The sequence below is a fragment of the Mustelus asterias genome, chromosome 8, assembly GCF_964213995.1.
Source record: "Mustelus asterias chromosome 8, sMusAst1.hap1.1, whole genome shotgun sequence".
Lineage (NCBI taxonomy): Eukaryota > Metazoa > Chordata > Chondrichthyes > Carcharhiniformes > Triakidae > Mustelus > Mustelus asterias.
The window spans coordinates 74,296,996-74,324,770 of NC_135808.1; the positions used below are offsets into that span (position 1 = coordinate 74,296,996).

A 27,775-nucleotide genomic window follows, 5' to 3' on the forward strand; every position below is an offset into this window, starting at 1 on the left:
GGGGCAGGCACCCCCACTGATTTCCCACTCCTAAGACAGGGATTCGGAAGCCAATTACAGCAATTGCCCTATTTGAGGCAAGCTAACAGCATAAAGGGTAACTGAACCTTGTACCTTCTTTGTATGACCCAGCTGTCACAGTCCAAACAAATCTATTAAGAACCATTGGGAACCGGAGAGAACTGGCTCGTAAAGGGTGTGGTTAAGATGCTTAATATTCAGGAAAGATGGGGTAAGAGGAAAAGTGTAGCAGTTTTGATAATGGAAAATATTACAGTCTTAGAAAGAAAGAATGTCCTTGTGGGATAAAAGATGGAATCTATTTGGTTAGAGTTTAGAAGCAATAAAGGAGCTGCAACTTAGTGTATTTTATAGATAGCAAAATGGGAGAAGTGAGAGAAGCAAATTTGTAAGGAAATTAATGATGACTGTATACATTGCAGGATAATGATAGTGGGAGACACTGACTATCCCATTAATGAATGGGACAGTAATTGTATTAAGGACAGAGAAGGGAAGAATTTCTGAAGTATTCTCAGGAGCATTTTCTTAATCAGTATGTTTGCTGTCCAACTTGGAAGGAGGCATTGCTGGATCTAGCCCTGAAAAATGAAGTCACAATCTGGCAGCTTCTTGGTAATAGTGATCATATTATCCTAAGGTTTAGATTAGTTATGGAGAAGGATGAACAATCTAGAATAAAACCAGGTCGATGGCTGTCAAAATTTAGGAGGTGGAAATGTAATAGAGCAAGAAGAAACCTTTAAAAGAGATGATTTAAGTACAACCCAAGTACATTCTCACAAGTAATAAAACAAGGACAGTTATAGCTACAACTTCCTGGATCATAGAAACGATACAGTGCAGAAGGAAGCCATTCAGCCCATTGAGTTTGCGCCGACTCTCTGACAAGAGTGTCTTACCTAGGCCCTTTCCCCCACCCTATCCCCGTAACCCCACAATTTACCATGGTTAATCCATCTAACCTACACATCTTGGAACACTAAGGGGCAATTTACCGTGCCCAATCCACCCAACCTGCCCATCTTTGGACTGTGGGAGGAAACTGGAGCACCTGGAGGAAACCCACACAGACATGAGGAGAATGTCTAAACTTCACACAGATGTTAAAAAAGTTAAAATAATGCAATCAAACAGAAAAAAGGAGTATCTGATAGACCATACAATGGGAAAACAGGTTGAGTACAAGTACAGAAAAGAAGTGAAAGAGGAAATGGGGATGGGTGGTGGGAATGAGACAATCAAAAATAGACCAGTGGTGAATATAAAAGAGAACTCATAGGTCTTCTTTACACATAGCAAACTAAAACAGTTCACAGAAAAGAAGTGGAACTGATTAAGAACCAAACTGGGGATATATTAGTGAAGGCACAACGCATGGTTGAAATATTAAGTGACTACTTTGCGACAGTGCAATTCCCAAGGCAACGAGAAAGTTGTCCGGATACAAGGGAGACCAAAATAGATTGACTGGAGATACTGGAAAGGCTAACAGTACACAAGATGGATAAATCACCTGATCAAGATGGGATGCATCCTAGGTTGCTGAGGAAAGGGTAAAACTTGCAAAGGTACTAGCCGTAATCATCTCGTCCTCCTTAGATACAAAGGCGGTGTCAAAGGACTGGGGGAAATTGCAAAATTGTTCAAAAAGAGGAGAAATAATAAACCTGGCAATTACAGGTCAGTAAGTTTAACATTTGTGATAGGGACACATTCAGACAACAGGCAGGATTTTCATGCCCTAAAACCTTTGATTGGTCAGTCAAATTTCCTGTCCTGACTGTGACAATTCCCACTCCAGGTCGGAATAGAAAATCCCACTGGATAATCCAGAAGATGATTAACAGCCACCTGGAGTAGCATGGACTAATAAGAGAGAGTCAGCATTTGAGAGAGGATATACTGGCACTGGAGTGGGGGCAGAGGAGATTCATTAGGTTGATTCCGGAGTTGAGAGGGTTGGCTTATGAGAAGAGACTGAATAGACTGGGGCCAAACTCATTGGAATTCAGAAGAATGAGGGGAGATCTTATAGAAACATATAAGATTATGAAGGGAATAGATAAGATAGAAGCAGGGGAGTTGTTTCCACCAGCAGGTGAAACTAGAACTAGGAATCATGGTGTCAAAATAAGGTGTCTTTTCCCAATTGCAGCCTACTCTTGCTCCTAGACTCTTGCAACAGTCAAAATGGGGTCTGTTTAAACTCAGCACCAAGACCAAATGGCCCTGCTGAGTGAGCCATCCTCCTTCCACCTCCGGCAAAAATTGGATCTGTTGTAAATGGAGGCACGACTTCTATATCCAGGTCCCGCTCACCATTCTGAAAGATCCACAGAATCTTCCTGATGCCATGAAAATCTAGCTGAGTACAAACACCAAGAAATAATGCAGAATCCTATATGAATCAGCCCCAGGTGGAGAGTTGTGCCCAATTTGCAACACCGTACGTGGCAAGACGTGAAAGCTTTGGAAAGATTGCAGACGAGATTCACGAGAATGATTAAAGGGCTGAGGGGGCGACCTGATAGAAGTCTACAAAATTATGACAGGCATAGTCAGAGGCTCTTTTCCAGGGTGGAATGGTCCACTACAAGAGGGCATAGGTTTAAGGTGAGAGATGGTAAGTTTAGGGGAGACGTGTGGGGGAAGATTTTCACGGAGGGTGGTGGGAGCCTGGAACGTTTTGCCATGGAGGTCGTGGAAGCAGGCATGCTAACAACATTCAAGGTGTATCTTGAGCGACACATGAACGGGAGGTGAACAGAGGGAGAGAAACCGCGTATTGGCGCCGGCTTGGTGGGCAGAAAGGCCTGCTCCTGTGCTGCATTGTTCTTTGAAGAAGGATTACAGTTATGTGGATATACTGCAGAGGCTGGGGTTGTCTTCCTGAGAACAGAAAGGACTAAGGCGAGACTTGATGAAGGTGTTTAGAACTAAGAAAGATCTAGATAGTTTAACTAAAGAAAAACTGTTTCCAGTGGCGGAAGAGTCAATACTCAGTCATTCCATTTAGTTTATAATTTAGCAGAAGTTTCTTTCAGGAATCAGACATCTGGACAATATATGGAGCAATTATCCTTCCACTTGTAAACTCCCTTGAAACTAGTGATGTGCAGAACCAAGCAAAAGAGCAGTTGGTGACCTCAAAGCTGTCCATTTATAGCAGTGTCCACATCCTACCTTTTGGGTATTGACGGTTAATGGTTGGCATTGGGTGGAGTAGGTGGAGGGCATAAGTTGACATGTGAAGTATGAGGTGGTAAGAGATAGCATGGGGGTGGCATGGATGGGTGAGAGGGTCAGGGAGTACAATGGGTGAGAGCTAAAGAGCCTAACATCCAATTGTTAAGCAATTGATGCATTAGAAAATATTTTTTCTACTCATCCCATTTTGTGCCAATTTTCCTGTGGACAAAATTACCCTGCTCAACAGCCCTCATGATTGCCACTGAACAGAGACTCGAGAGAGAGAAATAATAGGTCACTTCCGCTTCCAAGCTGAGAGGATGGTCTGTGGCAAAGTGCGTTTTGAAAATCCATCGAGTGGTTTCATTTGAGGAAACTAGTTGACAGACAGATGGATGAGGCAACAAAAATCTACCTGCCCCCATCCAAATGTCTCATGAGATTCAAGTGAAAAGAACATTTATTAGATGAATGTAACTGAGATCCCTGTGAAAAGTGGGGTCCACCCACCACTTCTTCAGAATCTCGATTGTATACTCTTCAACTTATGACAGCTGTTCAGTTTGCCAGCAGAGTCCACAGCACAACAGGAAACACAGAAAAAAATACATCACAAATAAACAGCAACAATATTAAAGTGCCTATAAGTAGAGAGAGTTGGGGCTGGAATTCCTTTAATGATTAGATTTATGTTCCTACTAAATCACAGAGACCTGGAAAGGAAACAATTTAAACTGTCATTCCTGCAGATAGTGAATTGATTCTAGAGGGTGATTTTTAAAATTTCAAATATTGGACTTTTTTCTTATTCTTCTTCCGTCTCGTTTCATCATTCTTTATTTCCATTTATTTCTCTTCCTGTATTGAATTTGGCTCTAATTCACCCTATTTCCTTCTCCGTCCCTTTTTCTTAAATTGAGTTTAAGCGCTTGCACTGCATCCAACCTCTATCATTGCCCCAAGGAAACTGCTGCTTCCCCTCCCTAATACTTCCACTCAGCTTAACTGAGGCAGTCACCATTTTCTTCCCATCCAAATCAACTTGGTGCCAATCACACATATACTGTATAGCTCTGGATCCCAAATACCAGAAATTTGTCTTTTCATCTAGACGGCAGGCCTAGCCTGAATCTTGACCATGGCTATGGTACACATTTTTGCCACTTGCACTCAGCAAGTTTGGCAGACTACATCATCTTGGTTGAAGAAGGGAAAAAAAATGGCCTCTCATCTTCAGTGATATCCTCCACAACATGGGGTGAGAGTATTGTCCTATGACGAGAGATTAAGTAGAATGAGCCTATACACTCTGGAGTTTAGAAGATGGACAGAAGATTGCATTAAAGCACAAGATTATGATAGGGCTTGACAGGGTATATGCTGCGTTGCTGCTTCCTTTGGCTGAAGAGTCCAGAGCTAGGGAACATATTCTCAGGATAACAATTGATCACTTCTGAAGGGATGGGAGAGGAATTTTAAACAGAGAATTCTTGCATTGACCATGGGTCTTGTGTTTTTTTCTCATTCTTCCCAAGGAGCTCATTAGGAATGAAATCCAACAAAAAAAAAAGGGACAGATATGCATGACCCTAATCTTCAGCATCATGGATACACAAAGAAGCAAGAGTCAGATCTTTCCTACCAGCCAACCAAGTAGAATCATTGACAGTAGCTGGGGCTGTACTTAAGATATGAGTACACTCAATATTGAGCAGGATTTAACGGCCTTGCTCGAGCAAGACTGGAAATTCCCACCCGAGGCCAATGGACATTTCCTCGTCCACTCCGATTCTGCGGCGGACGGGGCGGTAGAATTCCAGTGTATATTTACTGAGCCAAGTCTTTTTGCACAGGAAGCAAATATCATGGCAAGAATTACATAGCCTGATAAAGGCAGAAATGTTTGGTGGAATTATCTTAAAGTTCGAGGACTTAATGATAAATGAATGATACACAAAGTCTTGAATGCAACATTATAATGATTCTCAGTATAACTACAACAAATTAATTACTGATTTTCTGAATGTGCTGCGCTTCCAAGTGCATGCCCAATCTCAATAGCTAAACAAAAAACAAATACGAAACATGTGTTAACTGAAGTAAGAAAAATCACACGCATTAAAGAAAGCTCTAAGTTTTCTTTTACAATGCACTACCCATAAGGGCAGCACGGTAGCACAGTGGTTAGCGCTGCTGCTTCACAGCTCCAGGGACCCGGGTTCGATTCCCGGCTTGGGTCACTGTCTGTGTGGAGTTTGCACATTCTCCTCGTGTCTGCGTGGGTTTCCTCCGGGTGCTCCGGTTTCCTCCCACAGTCCAAAGATGTGCGGGTTAGGTTGATTGGCCATACTAAAAATTGCCCCTTAGAGTCCTGAGATGCGTAGGTTAGAGGGATTAGCGGGTAAACATGTAGGGATATGGGGGTGGGGCCTGGGTGGGATTGTGGCCGGTGCAGGCTCGATGGGCCAAATGGCCTCTTCCTGCACTGTAGGGTTTCTATGATTCGTATTGTAGGAAACCTTAACAGAAAATGCTGGAAAATCTCAGCAGGCTGAAGAAGGGTTATCTAAACTCGAAATGTTGGCTCTATTCTCTCCCACAGATGCTGTCAGACCTGCTGAGATTTTCCAGCATTTTCTGTTTCAGATTCCAGCATCTGCAGTATTTTGCTTTTGTGTATTGTATGAAACCTTGTTGTCCACCTTGGGTAAAAAGTGAAAGGCTATTAAACTGCTTCCATCAGCAAAAACAGATTTGTTTAGTGATCTGCAACAAGCACCACAACATTTGAACACTTAAAGCTATTTAGTAGAAAAATTATTTTTTAAGCAGAAAAATACTTGTAAAGTACCTTCGATTCATATGAAAGAAAGGAAATGTTAACTTCTTTGCAACATTTTATGGCTTTTGAGCACGTGGTCTTTAACTGGCTGAAGAGGTTATCTGGACAATCTAAAATTTCAAAAACAAAAAGGTTATTTCAACAAAATTGCAAATCTGTCATTCTGCACTTTAAAGTTCAATAAGTGTATTCCTTAATATGAACATGATTGAACTGAGAATGTCAATATACCGAGGCAGTGACATAGAATGTGTCTATACCCAGAATTATCTCGCTTTCAGAGGAAAAATCAGTCTGAAAGCACCTTACATCGACATATTTTTATCTAGTGTTATCCTGGATGAAAGCAATTCCATGATACGGTACAGTGCAAACTCTGTAGCAGCAACTTGCACCAAAATGGCTGCCTCACCTTGTTGCTAAGCTGTGGGTACTCAATATAGGCTTATCCTTCAAACAATTGCCTCATTGACAGTGATGCCTTGAAGTGTACATCAAACGTGCTTCAGACCAAACCATGGTGCCTTGATCACCTGCTGACATTATCACCTACATCAACAATGTCTTGCAGGCCAGGCAGAAGACAGGTATTCCTGGCTCGTGTAAATTGGTCCAGCGTACAGGCCTACAGCACAAGCTGTCACTGGTCGTACTGCAGTGGTTATCTTGGCAATGAAACCTTTGCTGATAGGACTTTGGTTTCAGGTTTCACTCGAAGTTAAAACCCTCACAGCTTGGAGTCCCAAAAAGGATAACAGGCGTACCTCCAGGCTTTGAGCTAGCACTAGTACTTTTCAACCTTGTTACAAATATTCATCCCAACACTATTGACAGGTAATTTATTTATGGAGGCAACATCTGTCTGGCAGTACATGACCAAGATTTCAGTCACCACACAAGCAAGTCCTAAATGCTGACTTGTTAAAGATAGCCCATTTCTACAAACGATGGGGTCTTGAAACAAGTGCCAAAAAGACAGTTTCCAACTGCTTGCATAGACCACACAAAGACCAACAGCTCAGCATCTTCTCAAATGGACAAGGCTAAACTTTGACTTGTGTATCTGGTGAAACATTAGACCATATTTTTATTTTTAAGCAACACTTTACCAAATCCTCACCATGGGTAAAGACGAGAAAAACTTGAGCAGCAAACTAATTGGCTCATGGGCAAAAACAAATATGCAAATACCAGGCAACAGACTGCCTTTCAGAGGTTGCTCTTTATGGTACAAGCCACACCACAGAAATGTATTTTAAATGTGATTAAGCCATCAAGCCATCTCCCTTAGTTCAGGGTATCCTGCTTGGACAATTCCCCAAGGATCCTAGATGACACATCAAATGCTTACATGAGTCAAGAACAAGCTTCAAAATATACCCTATGTCTCATCGGTGACAGTCCAGCTCTCTAGTTTTAACAATGTGCAAAATCGCTTCAGATCTGGAATGCTTAGGTGTCTTGTAAGATACTACAAGAAATACCTTTGTGACTCCCCCAACCTCAGCCCAACACTGTTGCTAGTTAGAAGTTGTAGTCCACATATTTATGAACTCCAAAGGCTGCCTGGTTCCCTCATGGACTTGCACAGATATTTTGCAATATATAAAAACCCAAAGACTAGTTTACAATCTGTGCAGCAGTTTATTAAAGCTCTGTGTAACTGAACTCAGCATATTGACACTGCAGCAAATCAAATTATGGTTTATTTTAATAAACCTGAATGAACGTAAACGAAGTTCAGAAAACCATGACAAGTCTTAGAATCATAGAATCCCTACAGTACAGAAGGAGGCCATTTAGCCTGCACCGACAACAATCCCACTCTATCCCCGTAAAACCGCATATTTACCCTGCTAATCCCCTGGAAACTAGGGCCAATTTAGCATGGCCAATCCAACCTAACCCGCGCATCTTTGAACTGTGGGAGGAAACCGGAACACCTGGAGGAACCCCCCGGAGACACGGGGAGTACGTGCAAACTCCACACAGACAGTGACCCGACGTCAGGAATCGATCCCGAGTCCCTGACGCTGCGAAGCAGCAGTGCTAACCACTGTGCCACCGAGATTCTATGATTCTAGGTCTTGCTTAGTTGTAAATCCTGAATGCAAAGAGTTAATTGCAAAAACTACAAAAACATTAATTTTCATTTGTTAATACAAATTACTGCATGTGCCAGCTAAATGTTTAGCGGTCCTTTTTATTCATAAGAAAATACATTGAGTTATATATTTTCCTTTTCAAACAAAAGGTACCTGCTGAACATAATGCTACTATATACAATCTTCCACAATCAGTAATATTTAATTTCATTGCACAATGATCATCAACAACAGACTCTCTCTATATATATATATATTAATTATATATATATATATTTTTTTATAATAGTGTACAATCGATTTGTTTAATTGTGTGGGCCCTTCAATTTTTGTTCTTCCGCAGCTGCACTCTGCACAGCAACTTCTCGAGTTGCTGCGTAGCTGGACAGCCTAGAGGGGACACTCATCACTGGTGGAAGTACAAACTTTAAATTCATTCAAAACCTCAAGGTCTATAGAACTGAATTCGCAAACCTCACCTTCCGTTCCAATGTTGCTCACATATTTGTGTCATCCTAGTTATTTTAAAATATAACAAAGGTTACACATTTTTGTTCAGATTTCTTTGGGGGGGCAAAAGCACAGAAACTTTTGTTTTGCAGAAAACAAAGGGCCGCATTGATCCATAAAAACTTAAAATATTTGATTGTTTAACAATTGCTCAAAATTGCCAATGAGAAAGTTGAGCATAATTTTAGCCAAGTGAGATCACAAAGCTCTAATATCTATGCTTATTATCATCCACAAAAAACTATTTATACATTTGAAACAAAGAAATTATATTACATTTCCAAAATGTAGTTGATTGTTCCTTTGACACCAGAAAATTAGGGCATAATGGGTTTAAGTGAAGAAGGTTTGTCTTTCCAAGCTAGTTGCCTGCCACGGAACCTGAAAAGCTACAAATAAAGCTGAAACTCAAATTCATTTGCATATGTATCTCAATTTACTGGCATGATCAGATTTGAGTTCTGATTTGGGTTTTAATCACTATTGAGGCTGTAACATGCTACCAGGTCCACAAAATTCAACCAATAAACTGGGACTGACTTGCACAAGTTTTGAAGGCCATGCTGTTCTTGTCACAGTGGACGTTTGGGTCTGCTTGGGCTGAGACATAGACAATCCAGTGCAGTGCTGCAATTATTTTAGATGAGAAGTACAGTGGACAACAATAAAACTACTTACAATCAGTGAAGTAAACGTAGGCTGCCTTATACTTGTAGGAATGCTTCTTTTTGAAGTCATTTATCAGAGCAGTGACTGACTGAAAAGTAAAAGAATAAATGGTGTTGCAAACATTGCCTTTCAAGTACAAATAGTTTCTTGAATACAATTTTCATTCATCGTTAATTAAATGACTCAGGGGACAAGTATTTTTTTAATTCTTGGGGCTGGAACAAGCTTTAAACAGTATTATTTTTTCCTCACGTGTTCAAGCAATTAGGGTCATCTCTACAAATAAGTCTTGCATCAAGCACGCATCCATAGTGAATCACACCACAAATCTGTCATATGAATGTAGGGCAGAAAACCAATACTAGCTATTTATACTAATCTGTTATGCTATATTAATGACCTAGATGAAGAAGCAGAGTAACGTATCTAGATTTGCTGTCAACACAAAGCTGGTTAGGAACACAAGCTGTGAGGAGGACATAAACAGGCTGCAAAGAGATATAGGTGGCAGATGGAGTATAATATGTGAAAGTGAGAGATTATTCATGTTTGTAAGAATAGAAAAACAGAATATTCTTAAAAGACATGAAACTTGTAAATGCTGATGTTCAGAGAGACTTGGGTGCAGTCGCAAAAGAACACAGAGTTAGCAGGCAATTAGGAAAGCAAATAACAAGTTGGTCTTCGTTGCAAGGGGATTGGAGTACAAGAATAAAAAAGTCTTGCTACAATTGTTCTGGGCTTTGGAGTGACCACACCTAGAATACAGTGTGCAATTTTGGCTTCCATATTTAGAGTCATAAAGGTTTACAGGCCCTTCAGCCCAACTTGTCCATGCCACCCCTTTTTTTTAAACCCCAAAGCTAGTCCCAATTGCCCGTGTTTGGCCCATATCCTTCTATACCCATCTTACCCATGTAACTTTCTAAACGCTTTTTAAAATACATAATTGTACCAGCCTCTACACTACCTCTGGCAGCTTGTTCCAGACACTCTCTACCCTCTGTGAAACAAATTGCCCCTCTGGACCCTTTTGTATCTCCCCCCTCTCACCTTAAACCTATGCCCTCTAGTTTTAGACTCCCCTACCTTTGGGAAAAGATATTGACTATCTAGCTGATCTATACCCCTCATTATTTTATAGACCTCTATAAGATCACCCCTATGCCTCCTACGCTCCAGAGAAAAAAGTCCCAGTCTATCCAGCCTCTCCTTATAACTCAAACCATCATGTCCCAGTAGCATCCTAGTAAATCTTTTCTGCACTCTTTCTAGTTTAATAATATCCTTTCTATAATAGGGTGACCAGAACTGTACACAATATTCCAAGTGTGGCCTTACCAATGTCTTGAACAACTTCAACAAGACATCCCAACTCCTGTATTCAATGTTCTGACCAATGAAATCAAGCATCCCGAATGCCTTCTTCACCACTCTGTCCACCTGTGACTCCATTTTCGAGCAGCTCTGAACCTGTACCCCTAGATCTCTCTGTTCTATAACCCTCCCCAACACCTTACCATTAACTGAGTAAGTCCTGCCCTGGTTCGATCTACCAAAATGCGTCATCTTGCATTTTCTAAATTAAACCCCATCTGCCAATCGTAGCCTACTGGCCCAATTGATCAAGATCCCGTTGCAATCCCAGATAACCTTCTTCACTGTCCACTATGCCACCAATCTTGGTGTCATCTGCAAACCTACTAACCATGCCTACTAAATTCTCATCCAAATCATTAATATAAATGACAAATAACAGTGGACCCAGCACTGATCCCTGAGGCACACCGCTGGTCACAGGTCTCCAGTTTGAAAAACAACCCTCTACAAATCACCCTCTGGCTTCTGTCATCAAGCCAATTTTGTGTCCATTTGGCTACCTCACCCTGGATCCCGTGAGATGTAACCTGATGCAACAACCTATCATGTGGTACCTTGTCAAAGGCCTTGCTAAAGTCCATGTAGACAACATCAACTACAGTGCCCTCATCTACCTTCTTGGTTACCTCTTCAAAAAACTCAATCAAATTTGTGAAACATGATTTTCCACTCACAGAGCCATGTTAATGTCCCTAATCAGTCCTTGTGTCGCTAAATGCCTGTAGATCCTGTCTCAAAATACCTTCTAACAACTTACCCACTGCAGATGTGAGGCTCACCGGTCTGTTCCCAGGCTTTTCCCTGCAGCCCTTTTTAACCACAAAAGGCACAACATTTGCCACCCTCCAATCTTCAGGCACCTCACTTGTGACTATCGATGATTCAAATATCTCTGCTAGGGGACCTGCAATTTCCTCCCTAGCCTCCCACAATGTCCTGGGATACACTTCATCAGGTCCCGGGGATTTATCTACCTTGATGCTCTTTAAGACTTCTAGCACCACCTTCTCTGTTATATGTACACTCCTCAAGACATCACTATTTATTGCCCCAAACTCCCTAACATCCATGCTTTTCTCAACAGTGAATACTGATGAGAAATATTCATTTAGGATCTCACCCATCTCTTGTGAATCCGCACATGGATAATCTTGTTGATTCTTAAGAGGTCCTACTCTCTCCCTAGTTACTCTTTTGGCCTTTATGTATTTGTAGAAGCTCTTTGGATTCTCCTTTGCCTTATCTGTTAAAACAATCTCATGTCCCCTTTTTATCCTCCTGATTTCTCTCTTAACTCTACTCCTACACCCTCTATACTCTTCAAGGGATCCAATTGATCCCAGTTGCCAATGCATGTCATGTGCCTCCTTCTTCTTCTTGACCAAGGCCTCAATATCCCGAGTCGTCCAGGGTTCCCCACTTCTACCAGCCTTGCCCTTCACTCTAAGAGGAATGTGCTCACCCTGAACCCTGGTTAACAAACTTTTGAAAGCCTGCCACTTACCAGCCATCCCTTTGCCTTCCCACAGACTCCCCCAATTAACTGTTGAAAGTTCCTGCCTGATACCATCAAAATTGGCCTTGCCCCAATTTAGAACTTCAACTTTTGGGCCAGACCTATCATTCTCCACAGCTATCTTAAAACTAATAGAATTATGTTCACTGGTCTCAAAGTGATCCCTCGCTAACATTTCTGTCAGCTGCCCTTCCTTAATTACCAAGAGGAGGTCAATTTTGCCCCCTGTCTAGTCGGGCCATCCACATACTGAATGAGAAGTTCCTCCCAAATATACTCAACAAATTTCTCTCCATCCAAGCCTCTAATACTACGGCTGTCCCAGTCAATGTTGGGAAAGTTAAAATCCCCTACTATTACCACCTTATTTTCCTTGAGCTCTCTGTAATCTCCTTACATATTTGCTCCTCAAATTTCCCGCCGGCTACTTGGGAGCCTATAGTACAACCCTATCAAAGCGATTTCCCCCTCTTATTTCTCAGTTCTACCCATATAGCCTCAGTAGAACCCTCAGATATGTCCCCTCTCAGTACTGCCGTGATGTTTTCCTTAATCAAAAGTGCAACTCCCCCTCCTCTCTTACCTCCTATTCTATCTTTCCTATGGCATCTGTACCCTGGAACATTGAACTGCCAGTCCTGTCCTTCCTTTAGCCATGTTTCAGTAATTGCTATAATATCCCAGTCCCATGTACCCATCCATGCCCCGAGTTCATCTGCCTTGCCCATCAGGCCTCTTGTATTGAAATAAACGCAGTTTAATCTGGACTTCCCTTGCTCTCTGTCTTGCTTTTGCCTGATCAGTCTAGTAGTAGGATTACTGACACTGCCTTCACTATTTAATGTGCTCTCTTTAACTTCTGTGCTTTCCTCAACCTTCTCTTCTGTCTCCCTACTGCTTTGGGTCCCAACCCTCTGCCAAACTAGTTTAAAACCTCCTGAGTGACTCGAGCAAATCTCCCCACCAGGATATTAGTCTCCCTCCAGTTCAGGTGTAACCCGTCCCTCTTGAATAGGTTACCCCTTCCCCAGAAGAGATCCCAATAATTCAAAAATCTAAATCCCTGCCCCCCACACCAGCTCTCAAGCCATGCATTCATATGCCTAATCTTCCTATTCCTACTCTCACTAGCACGTGGCACTGGTAGTAGTCCAGAAATTACTACCTTTGAGGTCCTGCACTTTATATTCACACTTCAGGACCTCATCCCTTTTCCTACCTATGTCGTTGGTACCAATATGTACAACGACTTCTGGTTGCTCACCCTCCCCCTTAAGAATGTCCTGCAACCGCTCAGAGACATCCTTGACCCTGGCACCAGGGAGGCAACACACCATCCTGGAATCTCAATTGCGGACACAGAAGGATATACTTGCGCTGGAGACAGAACAGTGAAGGTCCATTAGATTAGTCCCTGCAATAAGTGGGCTATGCTATAATAACAGGCTGAGTAAATTGGGTCAACATTATTTGGAGTTTATGAAAATTAGAGGTGATCTTTACATTATGAAGGGACTTCACAATAGACACACAGAGCTTAGAAAAACCTGTTGTGCATTCAGCATTAAACACTGCACAGTATTGAGCATCAGCTCTGCCAAGACTGCAGAGTCGAGGTGCATTTAGTTTAGCAATAAGGTTAAGCGCACAAATTGGTAAAAGCAATTTTCTCTTTTCCATTTCTGTTTTTACAAGACGATTGTAGCAAAGCTCCTCCCCACCCCCATGTTCAGAGGCAAGGAAAATAAATATCTACGTTATAGCTCTATAAGACCGCATCAGAAGCACGCTTAACTCCTCCTGAGAGATTTCCTAATTTATCCAGAAAATGATACCTTTTCTGTTGGAGTAATGAAGTAGACTGCCTTGGAGTTTGGAACTGGCTCACGGTTTTTGTGTAGGTCTTCAACAACTGTGAAGAGAGAAGTTTCAGATCGTGGTTTGAGAAAAATCAAGTGCAACATTTACGTCATGAGCAGATTTACAACCATGTGCCAAAACAACTCGTGAAGAATGCCAGGTTGTTCCTCCTGAATCTCTGCTACTATTATCCAGTTATCAACTGTGCAGAGAGAGAAAAGCAAAGCTAACATTGAGTCAAATATGACTCTTCTTCAGAGCCTATTTATCACTGAATTTTGTTTTGTTTCAAAGTCATCATTACAGAACCAACCAGTATCGCAAAAGCAACCAAACAATTCCTTCATTTTGCTTAACTGCTTACTCCAATTCAGGGTACGGGGGAGTCGGAGCCTACCCCGACTGACACTGGGTGCTAGGCAGGTTACACCCAGTTAGCACTAATGATGACTGGGAAGGAGGAAATGGCAGGATTGGCACTCTCCCATAGTACAACACTTTTTTGACACTTACTGTGGAAGTTCATATATGAAAAATGATTGGCTGGAAGAAGTGCCCATTTACTGTCAGTGTCCTAAGAGTCATACTCCATCATGCATCACCAGCTTCAAGAGAGTGAGGAAGGAGGACTGGAACAAATTAATATGCAGCTGTAATATTGACTGCACATTTAAAAGGTAAAACAAAAGGTTCCAAAGAAAATGTTACATTTGTATTCCCGCAGAGATAGTGTAAACACAACATAATCTCAATACACTGGAACAATGTATTGCATTCATAAGTGTAGACCAACTCATCACGCAAGCGATTGAAAATATTTTAATTTTATTTGTAACCACTGACATCAACCAGACGACTGCTTGGAAAAAGTAACATTCACACAACTGGGAGAGAAAGGCAGAAGGATATTTATATAATAACAGGAATATATCAAAGCAATTTGTATACTATTAATTACCAAGAGGAGCAATGGCTTGCTACATGGACAAATGTTGCAGCCATTTTGCACACAGCAAAGTCCCACAAACTGCAATGACATACATGACAAATTAATCTATTTTCATTGATGCTGATTGAGAGAGGAACATTGACCAACATACAGGAAGAACTTACTGCTCTTTTCTGAATATTGTCACTACTGCAATAGGCAGATTGAGGTGAAATCCCATCTGAGGGACATCATCACTGACAATGCAGCACTCCCAAAGAAGGTCAACTTGACTTGTGGTGTCTTAAAAATATGATTTATTAAATATAAGCAGATATACTTCCAGCATAAAACAGACTATTATATCACCTGCAAGTTACTCCAAGACATGCCAATGACACATTCAGAATTACTGATAGGACAGAAATAAGTACTTAGACACAAGGGTAGTTACTGCAGCTGAGAGAGCCACCAAATATAGAGGGAAAATAGTTCTTTTAACTTTCACTGCCTAAGTAAAATAAGTGAATTGAAGAACTGAATGTAGAAGATCAATTAAAAGACTGAAATAAAAACAGAAGCTATGGCAGCATCTATCAAGAGAGAGAGAGAGTGTTAATGACCAGAATCTAATTGTCCCGCCCGCCACGGGAATCGGAGCGGGCAATGGGCAGACTATAGAAAGGTCCGTTGACCTCGGGCAGGATTGTATGGTTTCAGGACGAGCGAGGCAGTAAAATCCCACCCAATGTTTCAGGTTAATGGCTTTTCATCAGAACTGGAAATTAGAAATGCAACCATTTTTAAGCAGGTGTAGGGGCAAGAAAAGGTCGGGAGAGCTGAGGGAAGAACAAGGAAGGAAGGTCTGTGGCAGGATGGAAGGCAGAAGAGTGTAAATGACAAAAAGAACAACACTGAAAGACAAAAGGCTATGGTAATGGAACCGGTAAAGAAACAATAGAGGTAAAAATTGGAACAGCAAATCATTGGAAATAGCCACTATCCAGAAGAATGGGGTAAGGGGAGAGGTGGGGGAAGATTATTATCTGAGATTGCTGAACTCAGTGTTAGGCCTGTAACATACCTGGATCCAAATTACAAATTGGAAAAATATAGAACGAAGCAGGAACAGAGAAGGAAAAAAAAAATCAATGTTAAAACAGCTGTGTCCCCTTTATCCCCTTTATGAGTTATATCGCCAGCGAGTTTATACAAAAATGGCAACTAAAATAGCAAAATTACAAGGTTAGGTATTCTTAAAGCAAGTACATACCACTGATCCCTTCAGTCATAAGATTTGACAATTTGCAGCAAGAGGAAAGAAGTTTTGTGGTATAATGGTCCAAAATAAGTATCTGCAAGTGAAAAGTGACAGCTTAAGTTTACTGAACTTTCAGTAAATTAACAGTTCATATAAACAGCAAGTTAAACTCTTTGGAAAAAACTCTGTCTTCTGACTGCACGAGTCTTTTATGGCTATTTATTTTTTCTCCTCTTCTTCAGATATCAACTTACACTTGGGTGTAACTCTACAGAAATATGGCATCTTGAAATGGCTATTTCTAATGTCCGTACCTCAATAATGAGGACTGTCAGACTGTTGGCTTGTGGTGCGTTGAGGATCATAACTCTCCTTATCCTATGATTGCACAACATTCCCTCACAAATGTTCCGACAGGAATTCCTGGGAAGGGCTCAGGCACTGGGGTCCTGCCTAATTTTCTTCCCAAGTTTACGCAGAGTTGGTCGACAAAGTCCTGTCTCACGAATCAAAATCAGCTAACTTAGAACAGACCGAGGAACAATCCAGTGCTCGCCAATATAGGCCTATTTATGCATTGCTACTAAGGCTTCCATTAACCATCAAGGGACGGTGGCACAGTGGTTAGCACTGCTACCTCACAGCACCAGGGACCCAGGTTCGATTCCCGGCTTGGGTCATTGTCTGTGTGGAGTTAGCACATTCTCCCCGTGTTTGCGTGGGTTTCCACCGGGTGTTCTAGTTTCCTCCCACAGCCCAAACATTTGCGGGTTAGGTGGATTGGCCATGCTAAATTGCTCCTTAGTGTCAGGGGGACTAGCTGGGATTGTGGTTGGTGCAGACTCCTTCTGCACTATGGGGTTCTATAAAAAAAATTATAAGTCAAAAATGTCAGATAACATATTGATGATAAAGGGACCTTTGTGTCAGAAAGTTTATCATATATAAAATTAAGAAAAGTCAACCATCAAGGTGGACTGGATCAAACTGATCATGTGTGATCACTAACATTTCATGTTCCAAAAGTACAATTGCAACACTAACAATCCCATTTCGGAATTGCTTATAAAATCTGAATCTTTAATATATGACTCGCACAAAGTAAGGTGTAAATGACCAGAACAAAAGCAAAATACTTGCAGGTCCTTTCAATCTGAAATTTAAAACAGAAAATACTGGAAACACACAGCAGGACAGGCAGCATCTGTGGAGAGAGAAGGACAAAAATGACTAATCATTGTCCTGAAACGTGAACTCTGGACTGAAGGTTATCTGCCCCTGGTGGGCACGTTCCCAAAGGGTGGGGGGAACATGTAAAATGGGAGGGCGGAAACGGAAAAAGGTGTGGGCATCCGTCCCACCAACTTCCCACCACCCCTAATCTCATCTCCCTAAATACAGGGGACAGGAAGACAACAAAATTGGCAGCCTGTCGCCATATTTAAATAAACAATCCAGGGTCAATTCAGCTTGTTATCAAGCCTATTGACCCTGATTATACACTGCCCACGCTATAAAACATTTGATGTGGGCAGCAGGAAGCCCAATTTTTCACCTCAAGGGAGGGATTGCTCTTCAGAAGTTGCCCTTTGCCCTCTCTTTAGGTTGAAGCCCCGTTCCTTCCTACCCAATCCCTCCCCCCAGCCTACCAAACTCTTCCAGCCCAAGACCCGGACTTACCTAGTCTGGGGACCCAGGCCAAGGCCCTTTCTTTACCAGAAGCCACTGATGCTTTTCTGGTGCTGCTGGGACTGACGGCCAACTGGATCATCCAGCAGCAATAAGAGGTGGAAGTCACACTTGGCCCTCGGAGGAGAGAGGAGATGCCATCCACACCCCCAGATTTTTCAGCTCTCTGTTTCTCTCCCCACAGCTGCTGCCTGGCACGCTGAGTATTACCAGCATTTTCTATTTTTATTGTTTTTATGTTATAAATATTAGTGCATTTTGAATAGAGAATAAAAGGAGATCTAAAGGAAGAAAATTTAAAGCTGAAAGTGTTAAGAAACAATCTCAGCAGTAGTGTGCAGTACAAGAATCATTGTTAGTCAGGTGCATGGTACAATCAAATTATGAAGTTTAAACTACTGCAGGCAATTTGTTCTTGAACAGCTGTGATCTGTTAGATCTGTTAACCTGCCAACAATTATTTGCTAGCATTTTGCTGTGTGAGTTTACTGGTTTAAAAAAAAGTATGCTGAATTTAAGTTTTTTTTATTTATTTACACAAATGTTTTCATTTGGTATAAAATTTATCCCAACATTTGTAATCCATACAAATTTGGACATTACAAGTATATTTGTACCAACCAAAATTGAATTCATACACTACTGGGTTTAGATAAATCAGTGATGATCCTTGTAGCCTCACAGATGAATAGTTCCTCCTTCAATATCACATTTGATAAGGGTATCAACACAGTCTCTTCTGATGTGCAGTTGGTATTTGTTGTGTTGTTGGTATACACACAGTAGATAGTAATAAGTGTATTGTGGATCTCCCCCTTCATTCAAAATATATAGTGCCCTGCACTTATTACTATTTTTTCAATGCACAAGCCTTTCTTTGAGAATAAAGTTTCCAACCAGTTGTTTTATCTCCATTTTAGCCACACATCTTCCACTTGCAAAAAGGGAGGAAAGGGCAGCCTTTTTTCCACCACTGCTCTCAACGAGCCATTTGAGCTGCACACAGGAGTGGCTGACTGGAAATAGTTTCCCCGTCCTCGTTCAACACAGCAGATATTTTAAATGCAGCAAAGTGAAGGAAATGGAATTTAAATTACATCAATTCATGCCGTCATGCTGCATGGCTGGCATACCAGAGTCAGCAGACATTGATTGATGAAGTCTCCAGTTTTAAAGTTTATTTATTTGTGTCACAAGTAGGCTTACATGAACAATGCAATGAAGTTACTGTGAAAATTCCCTAGTCGCCACATTCCAGCGCCTGTTCATTTTGATTTGATTTATTATCACATGTATTAACATAGTGAAAAGTATTGTTTCTTGCACGCTATACAGACAAAACATACCGTTCATAGAGAAGGAAACGAGAGAGTGCAGAATGTAGTGTTACAGTCATAGCTAGGGTGTAGAGAAAGATCAACTTAATGCAAGGTAGGTCCATTCAAGCAGGCATGAAGCTGTTCTTGAGTCGGTTGGTACGTGACCTCAGACTTTTGTATCTTTTTCCCGAAGGATGGAGGTGGAAGAGAGAATGTCCGGGGTGCGTGGAGTCCTTAATTATGCTGGCTGCTTTACCAAGGCACTGGGAAGTGTACACTGAGGAAGAATTTAGCACGGCTAATGCACTAGCACATCTTTCACATTGTGAGGGGAAATCGGAGCACCTGGAGGAAACCCTCGCAGACACGGAGAGAACGAGCAAACTCCACACAGACAGTGACCCAAGCCGGAATCGAACCCGGGTCCTTGGCGCTGTGAGGCAGCAGTACTAACCGTGCCACCATGCTGCCCATGACCTTCAACGACCTTCTCTTTTAAAAAATGCTAAACTATTCATCAAATATGTTAAACATTGAATCAATTGCAATATGCCGTAATCAAGAACTTGCCAGACCTTCCATTCTCCTTCTCTCATGCAGTCATCTATCACAAGTTTCTTGATCTCTGCAAGAAAGAAAAATGGAATTCAAACTTTCTTCATCAAATAGAAATGTGATTCATTAACTGGGTTCTGGATGGTAGAAGGTGGTTCTAAACCCATTTTCAATACCATCATATTTCAGCACAGATTTATAAATCAACATTTTCTGGAATCACAGTCTGGTCTTCATTTCTAGAAGATCACTTTTAACCCAAGTCCTACAGTTGCCCACTGTTTACCTGCAATCCTCAATATATGGTGAATCACACCAGAAGTGACTAGTTCCCATGCAGTTCAAAAGATTATTTTGGATGACCTTTTAATAACCTTGGATGATCATGTTGCCTATTTAGTGAAAAACGTTAGGTCATCAAAAATGCAAAGAAATTTGCAATTTATCGTACTGTTTACCCAATTTATCTTTAGTGCAGAAGAGCTTCTCTTGTCTCAAGAGGTTAAAATCCCAATCGTTGAAAATAACTTGAGATTAAATAATGTGGGTGTTAAACAGAAGGAAATTCAATGTAAGGAGTAAAATTATTCATGAGAAAGTTAAAGCTAGTCACAATATTCAACACTTACCTTATGCAAACATTAGGTAAAAGTTGATACTTATCTTTAAATACAATTGATACAATTAGTGATGAGACAGTGGAACTGTTTTTATGATTTTTGATTGTAATTAATCGTGGAAAGAAGATTCATCAACATCAATGTCTTAAATTATGACATAATTGCTATGAATTCCAGTATTTACAGTGGCCATATTCTGTTCTGCATTTTTTCCATTCTAAAATATTTACAGTAGCCGAGCTAAAATTTCTCGATAATACAAAGACTTCCGATGAACTGTATAAAATTATTAGGGCAGCCTAATTTATTTATGACAAATTCCATCTTGGGGTCTCTCAATCTGACAGACACTGAACATGGGAAAGGACTGAGAAGCAATTTCCAATCACTGCTGTATGAACATAAATCACCATTTTATTACGCTGATAAAATTCACAAACACACATGATAGAATGGCACATTTTCCTACTTGCATAATTCACTTTGATGGAGAAACACAGATGTTTTAACAGGTATGCGTTTAATCGTTTGATTAGTGCATTACCAAATTATAGGAAGGATATGATCGCTCAAGAGGGGGGGTAGAGTGGGAATTTATGAACATGTTGTCAGGTGAGGAAAATGTTAAAATTGGATAGGCCGGTGCTGTTTTCTCTGGAGCAGCGAAGACGGCGAGAGATTTAATTGAGGTGCAGAAAATTGAGGGGCTTAGGTATAACAGAAAAGAAGGGCCTATCTTCACAGAAGTCAATAACCAGGGGGCAGAGGGTTAAAGTAATTGACAGGATAATCAGAAGAGAATTTAGAGATTTTGTTTTCACCCAGAGGAGAATGGGGATTTGAAACTCACTGCCTGAGATGGTGATAGAAGTGGAAACCCTCATTGGATTTAAAAAGTACTTAGAAGGGCTGAATAGCCTATTCCAGTTCCGGTTCTTGTGTCCTGGTCTATTATATCCAGTAAAGCTGTTCATGGAGGCATTATGGCACAGAAAGAGGCTCTTCAATCCATCCAGTCGATGACAGACAATGTTCATTAAATTTACACCTTTTGGAAGCATTTGGAGCATTAGAATAGAAAAATGTAGACTCAGAATATATGACTAATGTTATTTTTAATTATTAAGATCAATTTGGATGGCATATTCAGAGTGTATACTGACAGCAAGGCCTGAAAGCATGTCAGACTGACTGTCAAGAAGTGTTATTTTCTCAGGGGCTTGTTAGCCTGTGGAACAGCAAGTATTAACTAGTGTGCTTCAATCGTCTGGACAAATGGACTTGATAAGCCCATGAGGAAGGCCAACATTATTTTATGAGGAAAGGTTGGAGAGATTGGGCCTATATCCATTGAGGTTTAGGGGAATGAGGGGGTGATCATATTAAAACATACAAGATCCTTAAGGAACTTGACAGGGTGGATGCTGAAAGGGTGTTTTCCCTTATGGGATAGCCTATCCCTTATGGGATAGACTAGAACTAGGGTCACAGTTTAAAAATAAAGGGTCTGCCGTTAAAACAGAGATGAGAAGATTCTTTTAGTCTGTGGAATTCTTATCCACAGAGAGCAGTGGAGGCAGGGTCACTGAATATTTTTAAGGTTGAATTGGACAGATTCTTGACTGACAAAGGTGATAGAGGGTAGTCAGGAAAGTTGAGGCCACAATCAGATCAGGCATGATCTTAACAGATGCCGGAACCAGCTCAGAGGGCTGAATGGCCTACTCTTGCTCCCAATTAATACGTTTGTATTAGGGCATGACAGGCTAGGTTAGATACAAACAGACATGCATTTTCTGGAATGTGCACGACTGTCTTGTGGACTGTCCTGGAGCAATTTGTCCAGCCTTTCCTGAAACTGGCCACACACTGGAGCTAGGGTAACCAGCATACGAAGATGTTGCATGTGATTGCTGACTGGTGTCTCGCAGTCCCTTTCTTCAGTGTATTTCAGAAGAAGATCAGCTGTTATCCCCAGAGTGTGATTTTAAATGATCATTCCATTTATCTGAAACCTGTGCTCAAACCTGTTCACATTCTACCCAACACAAAGCTAAATCTCCTTTTGGTATTTTAAAAATGTTAACTCTGTCTATAAAATGCCACAACAATTCCTAGTTAACTCATCAACGGGACACTCTTAAGAGGAAAAGTAACATATGATGTATGTACAGTAGATTAGTTACATTTTCTGATCTAAATTTATAGTGTCTATTATTATGTTGGCACCTCAACCTATTAATATCATATACACAACTGACTTCAGCCTCTACAAATGGATGGTACATTGCATCCCTTAACGCAGAATCAAGTTATCAGAATTGATTTACTGCTAGAATCACTGTGCACAGACGCCTTTAGTTTCCAATGCTGGTAGAAATACTTATGTAACAAATTTGTACTGAACAGAACAATGGAGTTTACAAGGTCAAAATTATTTCATAAATCAAAATCAAAATCACTTCATAAATCAAAATCATTTCACATTAAAATCAAAATCATAAGTTAAAATCAAAATCATTTCATAAATACTCAACAATGTTGTGTTGCAAAAAAGCATCATTGCAATAACAATACATAAGAACATAAGAACATAAGAAATAGGAGCAGGAGTAGGCCATCTGGCCCTTCGAGCCTGCCCCGCCATTCAACAAGATCATGGCTGATCTGAAGCGAATCAGTTCCACTTACCCGCCTGCTCCCCATATCCCCTAATTCCCTTATCGATCAGAAAACTATCTACCCGTGATTTAAACATCTTCAACGAGGAAGCCTCCACCACTTCAATGGGCAGAGAATTCCAGAGATTCACTACCCTCTGAGAGAAGAAGTTCCCCCTCAACTCTGTTCTGAACCGGCCCCCCCTTATTTTGAGGCTGTGCCCTCTAGTTCTGGTTTCCCTTCTAAGTGGAAAGAATCTCTCCACCTCTACCCTATCCAGCCCCTTCATTATCTTATATGTCTCTATAAGATCACCCCTCATCCTTCTAAACTCCGAGTACAGACCCAATCTGTTTAATCTCTCCTCATAAGCTACACCCCTCATCTCCGGTATCAACCTGGTGAACCTTCTCTGCACTCCCTCCAAGGCCAATATATCCTTTCGCAAATAAGGGGACCAAAACTGCACACAGTACTCCAGTTGCGGCCTCACCAGTGCCTTGTACAGTTGCAGCAAGACCTCCCTGCTTTTATATTCTATCCCCCTCGCGATAAAGGCCAACATTCCATTCGCCTTCTTGATCACCTGCTGCACCTGCAGACTGAGTTTTTGCGATTCGTGCACAAGGATCCCCAGGTCCCTCTGCACAGTCGCACGATGTAATTTTTCTCCATTTAAATAATACTCCAATTTACTATTATTTCTTCCAAAGTGGATAACCTCACATTTGCTAACGTTATATTCCATCTGCCAGATCCTCGCCCACTCGCTCAGCCTATCCAAATCTCTCTGCAGACTTTCCGCGTCCTCCACGCAATTCGCTTTCCCACTCACCTTCGTGTCATCAGCAAACTTGAATACCCTAGATTCAGTCCCCTCCTCCAGATCATCTATGTAAATGGTAAACAATTGAGGCCCCAGCACCGATCCCTGCGGCACGCCACTGGTCACCAACTGCCAACCAGAAAAGCACCCATTTATCCCAACTCTCTGCTTCCTGTTAGATAGCCAATCCCCAATCCACACCAACACCTTACCCCTAACTCCGTGTACCCCAATCTTCTGCAGCAACCTTTTGTGAGGCACCTTATCGAACGCCTTCTGGAAATCTAAAAACACCACATCCACCGGTTCCCCTCTGTCAACCGCACTAGTGACATCTTCATAAAAGTCCAGTAGATTCGTCAAACACGACTTTCCCTTCATGAATCCATGCTGCGTCTGCTTGATCGAACCATTCTTATTCAGTTACTAACAGTTAAATACCTAACAGTTATTCAGTTACTAACAGTTAAATACCTAACAGTTAAAAGTGCCTGCCAAGACGAAAAGAGTGCCTCTTAAAAATATTCAACATGTATCCTAGTATTTTAACAATGCAGCTATACAGGATATTTCTAAATTAATTCACATTACAGGAAGAAGTGGCTGACTGCATTAGATACAGTGAAGGCTATGGATCCTGACAACACTCTGGCTGTAGTGCTACAATCTAGCCCGCCAGAACTATTCATTCCTTGGCCAAGCTCTCCCAGTTTAGTTACAACGCTGGCATCTACCTGACAATGTGGAAGATTGCCCACGTATGTCCTGCCCCCAAAAATCAGGATAAATATGATGTGGTTACTATTCATGTTCTATTAAATATAATATGATTACTAGTCAGCTTCTTATAAATACAAGAAAAATGATGGAAGATTAGAGCCATCACCAATAACCTGCTCCCCAGTGCTCAGTTCACGCTCTGACAGAACCAGTTGGTTCTAAACAACTCCACACAGTCACAAACAAAAGAGCTGACTTCCAGAAGAAAGATGAATGGTGTTGCCCTTAACAGCAGATCAGTATTTGACTCTGTATGGCACCAAGGAGTCCTGGCAAAGCTGAAGTTGATAATGAGCCAAGGGTCAATAATGGTTGGAGTCATTGGTGACTCAAAGGGAGATGGCGGATAGTTGTTGAAGGGCAATCATCACAGGCCCAGGAGATCACTACAAGGGCTCGTCAGGACAGTGCTGTTATCTCACCTATGCTTGCTTAAAAAAAAACTTTCCTCCATTTATAACATCAGAGTAAAGCTGCCCACTGATGATTTTATAGTGCTTGGCTCCACTTGCAACTACTTTAATAATGATGCAACCATGTCAGATTTGGAGAACATCCTTAAGGCACACAACTATTGCGCAACTCAGCATTTAAGTAATGACCATCTGCCAGAAGATCGCTTTGATCTTCAGCAGCTTCACAATCCCTCACATCAAATTCCTCGAGGTTACCAGCACCAGAAACGGAACTGAAGCAGGCATGTCATCGCTACGGCAGCAGGATGCTCTGCACCAGTCAAAGTCCCTCCAGCATCTGCAATACTCAAGTCAGGAACGGGACTGGATACCGAACACTTGTCCAATGGTGCAACTGCATCAATATACAAAATGCTCAACCCTACCCAGAACACAACAGACCACTTCATCAACACCCCACAGCCACGAGCACATTAGCAACTTCTGGACTGTAAACGGGATGCGCTACAACAACTCACCAGATTATTTTACCAGCACCTCCGAGCCCTGCAACTTGGCCAAGAGTCTTAGCACGATCATGAGAATATCATCACCTCTGAAGAGTACTCCAAAGTTACCCATCCAGATTTGAATATACATCACCGTTCCCTTGTCACTGCTCATAACCTAATACCATTGTGGGACCATATTCACCCAGCAGGCCCGCCTTCCCCAGACAAGTAAATACTCCCAACTATCACGGCTTTTGCCAGCATTATACACATTCTAAGAATTGTTTTCTGTGAACTAGGCCCTTGAGAAATTAAGGCTATTGATTTTATTTTTGTTTCCTGAAAGCATAAGAAAAAGTAGGCCATATGGTCCCTCAAGCCTGCATCGCCATTCAGTTAGATTATGGCCAATTTTCAGCCTCAATTCCACTTTTCCCATCTGGTCCGATATCCTTTGATTTCTCCACAGTCCAAAACTCAAAACCAATTTAGCTCTGAAAATGTTCAGTATCCACAGCCTTATAGTAGAAAATTCCAAAGATTCACAAGCCTCATGGTAAAGAAATTTCTCAACTCAGTCCTAAATGGTTGAACCGGCTATTCCAAAACTATGTTCCTATGTTCGAGATGGGAAATGTGGAATTGAGGCTGAAAATTGGCCAGAGAGAAAAAAACCTCTCATCATCTTTCTCTTCCTGCCAATTTTCTCCCTTAACCTAATCTTTTTAGAGCATAATCTCAGTGTCTTCCAGAACCTCTCCCAAATTCTAATTACTGGGTAGGAAAATTCCAGACAATACGTGTCTTCATGCTATTCAGAACTGGGGAGCATCACAACCTCGCATGGGGGGGAATCACAACCTAGAAAAAGGGGGTGGGCATCACAACCTAGCCCGGGGGGGGGGGGGGGGGAGAAATCACTCACAACTGAGCATTGGGGGGCGGGGGGGGGGGGGGTGGGGGAAGAGGGGGGAGGACTCACAACCTAGCATGGAAGGGGGGGTCACCCCCAACACAGCATTGGGGGGGGGGGGTCACTCAGAACCCAGCATGGGGGGGGGTCACTCAGAACCCAGCATGGAGGGGGGGGGGGGGGGTCACTCAGAACCCAGCATGGGGGGGGGGGCGGGGTCACTCAGAACCCAGCATTGGGGGGGGGGGGGGCGGGGTCACTCAGAACCCAGCATGGGGGGGGGGGGGGTCACTCACAACCCAGCATTGGGGGGGGGGTCACTCACAACCCAGCATTGGGGGGGGGGTCACTCACAACCCAGCATTGGGGGGGGGGGGGTCACTCACAACACAGCATTGGGGGGGGGGGGGGGGGGTCACTCACAACACAGCATTGGGGGGGGGGGGGTCACTCACAACACAGCATGGGGGGGGGGTCACTCACAACCCAGCATTGGGGGGGGGGTCACTCACAACCCAGCATGGAGGGGGGGGTCACTCACAACCCAGCATGGAGGGGGGGGTCACTCACAACCCAGCATGGAGGGGGGGGTCACTCACAACCCAGCATGGAGGGGGGGGTCACTCACAGCCCAGCATGGGGGGGGAGGGGGGGTCACTCACAACCCAGCATGGGGGGGGAGGGGGGGGTCACTCACAACCCAGCATGGGGGGGGGAGGGGGGGTCACTCACAACCCAGCATGGGGGGGGGGGGGGGAGAGGGGGGTCACTCAACCCAGCATGGGGGGGGGGGGTCACACAACCCAGCATGGGGGGGAGCGGTCACTCACAACCCAGCATGGGGGGGGGGGGGGTCACTCACAACCCAGCATGGGAGGGGGGGGGTCACTCACAACCCAGCATGGGAGGGGGGGGGTCACTCACAACCCAGCATGGGAGGGGGGGGTCACTCACAACCCAGCATGGGGAGGGGGGGGGGTCACTCACAACCCAGCATGGGAGGGGGGGGGGGTCACTCACAACCCAGCATGGGAGGGGGGGGGGGGGTCACTCACAACCCAGCATGGGAGGTGGGGGGGGGGGGGGGTCACTCACAACCCAGCATGGGAGGGGGGGGGGGTCACTCACAACCCAGCATGGGAGGGGGGGGGTCACTCACAACCCAGCATGGGAGGGGGGGGGGGGGTCACTCACAACCCAGCATGGGAGGGGGGGGGGGGT

The 27,775-nt window shown here is 42.7% G+C and overlaps 1 protein-coding gene across 3 annotated transcripts in view; it reads right to left on the reverse strand.

Moving 5' to 3' along the window:
* The window catches only part of stxbp3 (syntaxin binding protein 3), a 51,763-nt gene that overhangs the window by 20,622 nt on the left and 3,366 nt on the right, over nt 1-27,775 (reverse strand). The window contains exons 1-6 of one of the 3 annotated variants that reach the window (XM_078218204.1): nt 24,167-24,178; nt 19,868-19,917; nt 16,297-16,378; nt 14,071-14,147; nt 9,349-9,427; nt 6,065-6,165 (exon numbers count right to left, since the gene is read on the reverse strand). In XM_078218204.1, the coding sequence (XP_078074330.1) occupies nt 6,065-6,165; nt 9,349-9,427; nt 14,071-14,147; nt 16,297-16,378; nt 19,868-19,888 (360 nt within the window). In that variant the 5' untranslated portion in view covers nt 19,889-19,917; nt 24,167-24,178. Of the gene's footprint in view, nt 1-6,064; nt 6,166-9,348; nt 9,428-14,070; nt 14,148-16,296; nt 16,379-19,867; nt 19,918-21,317; nt 21,382-24,166; nt 24,179-27,775 lie in introns of those variants that run through there. The other 2 variants (XM_078218203.1, XM_078218202.1) reach the window with 2 other exon arrangements.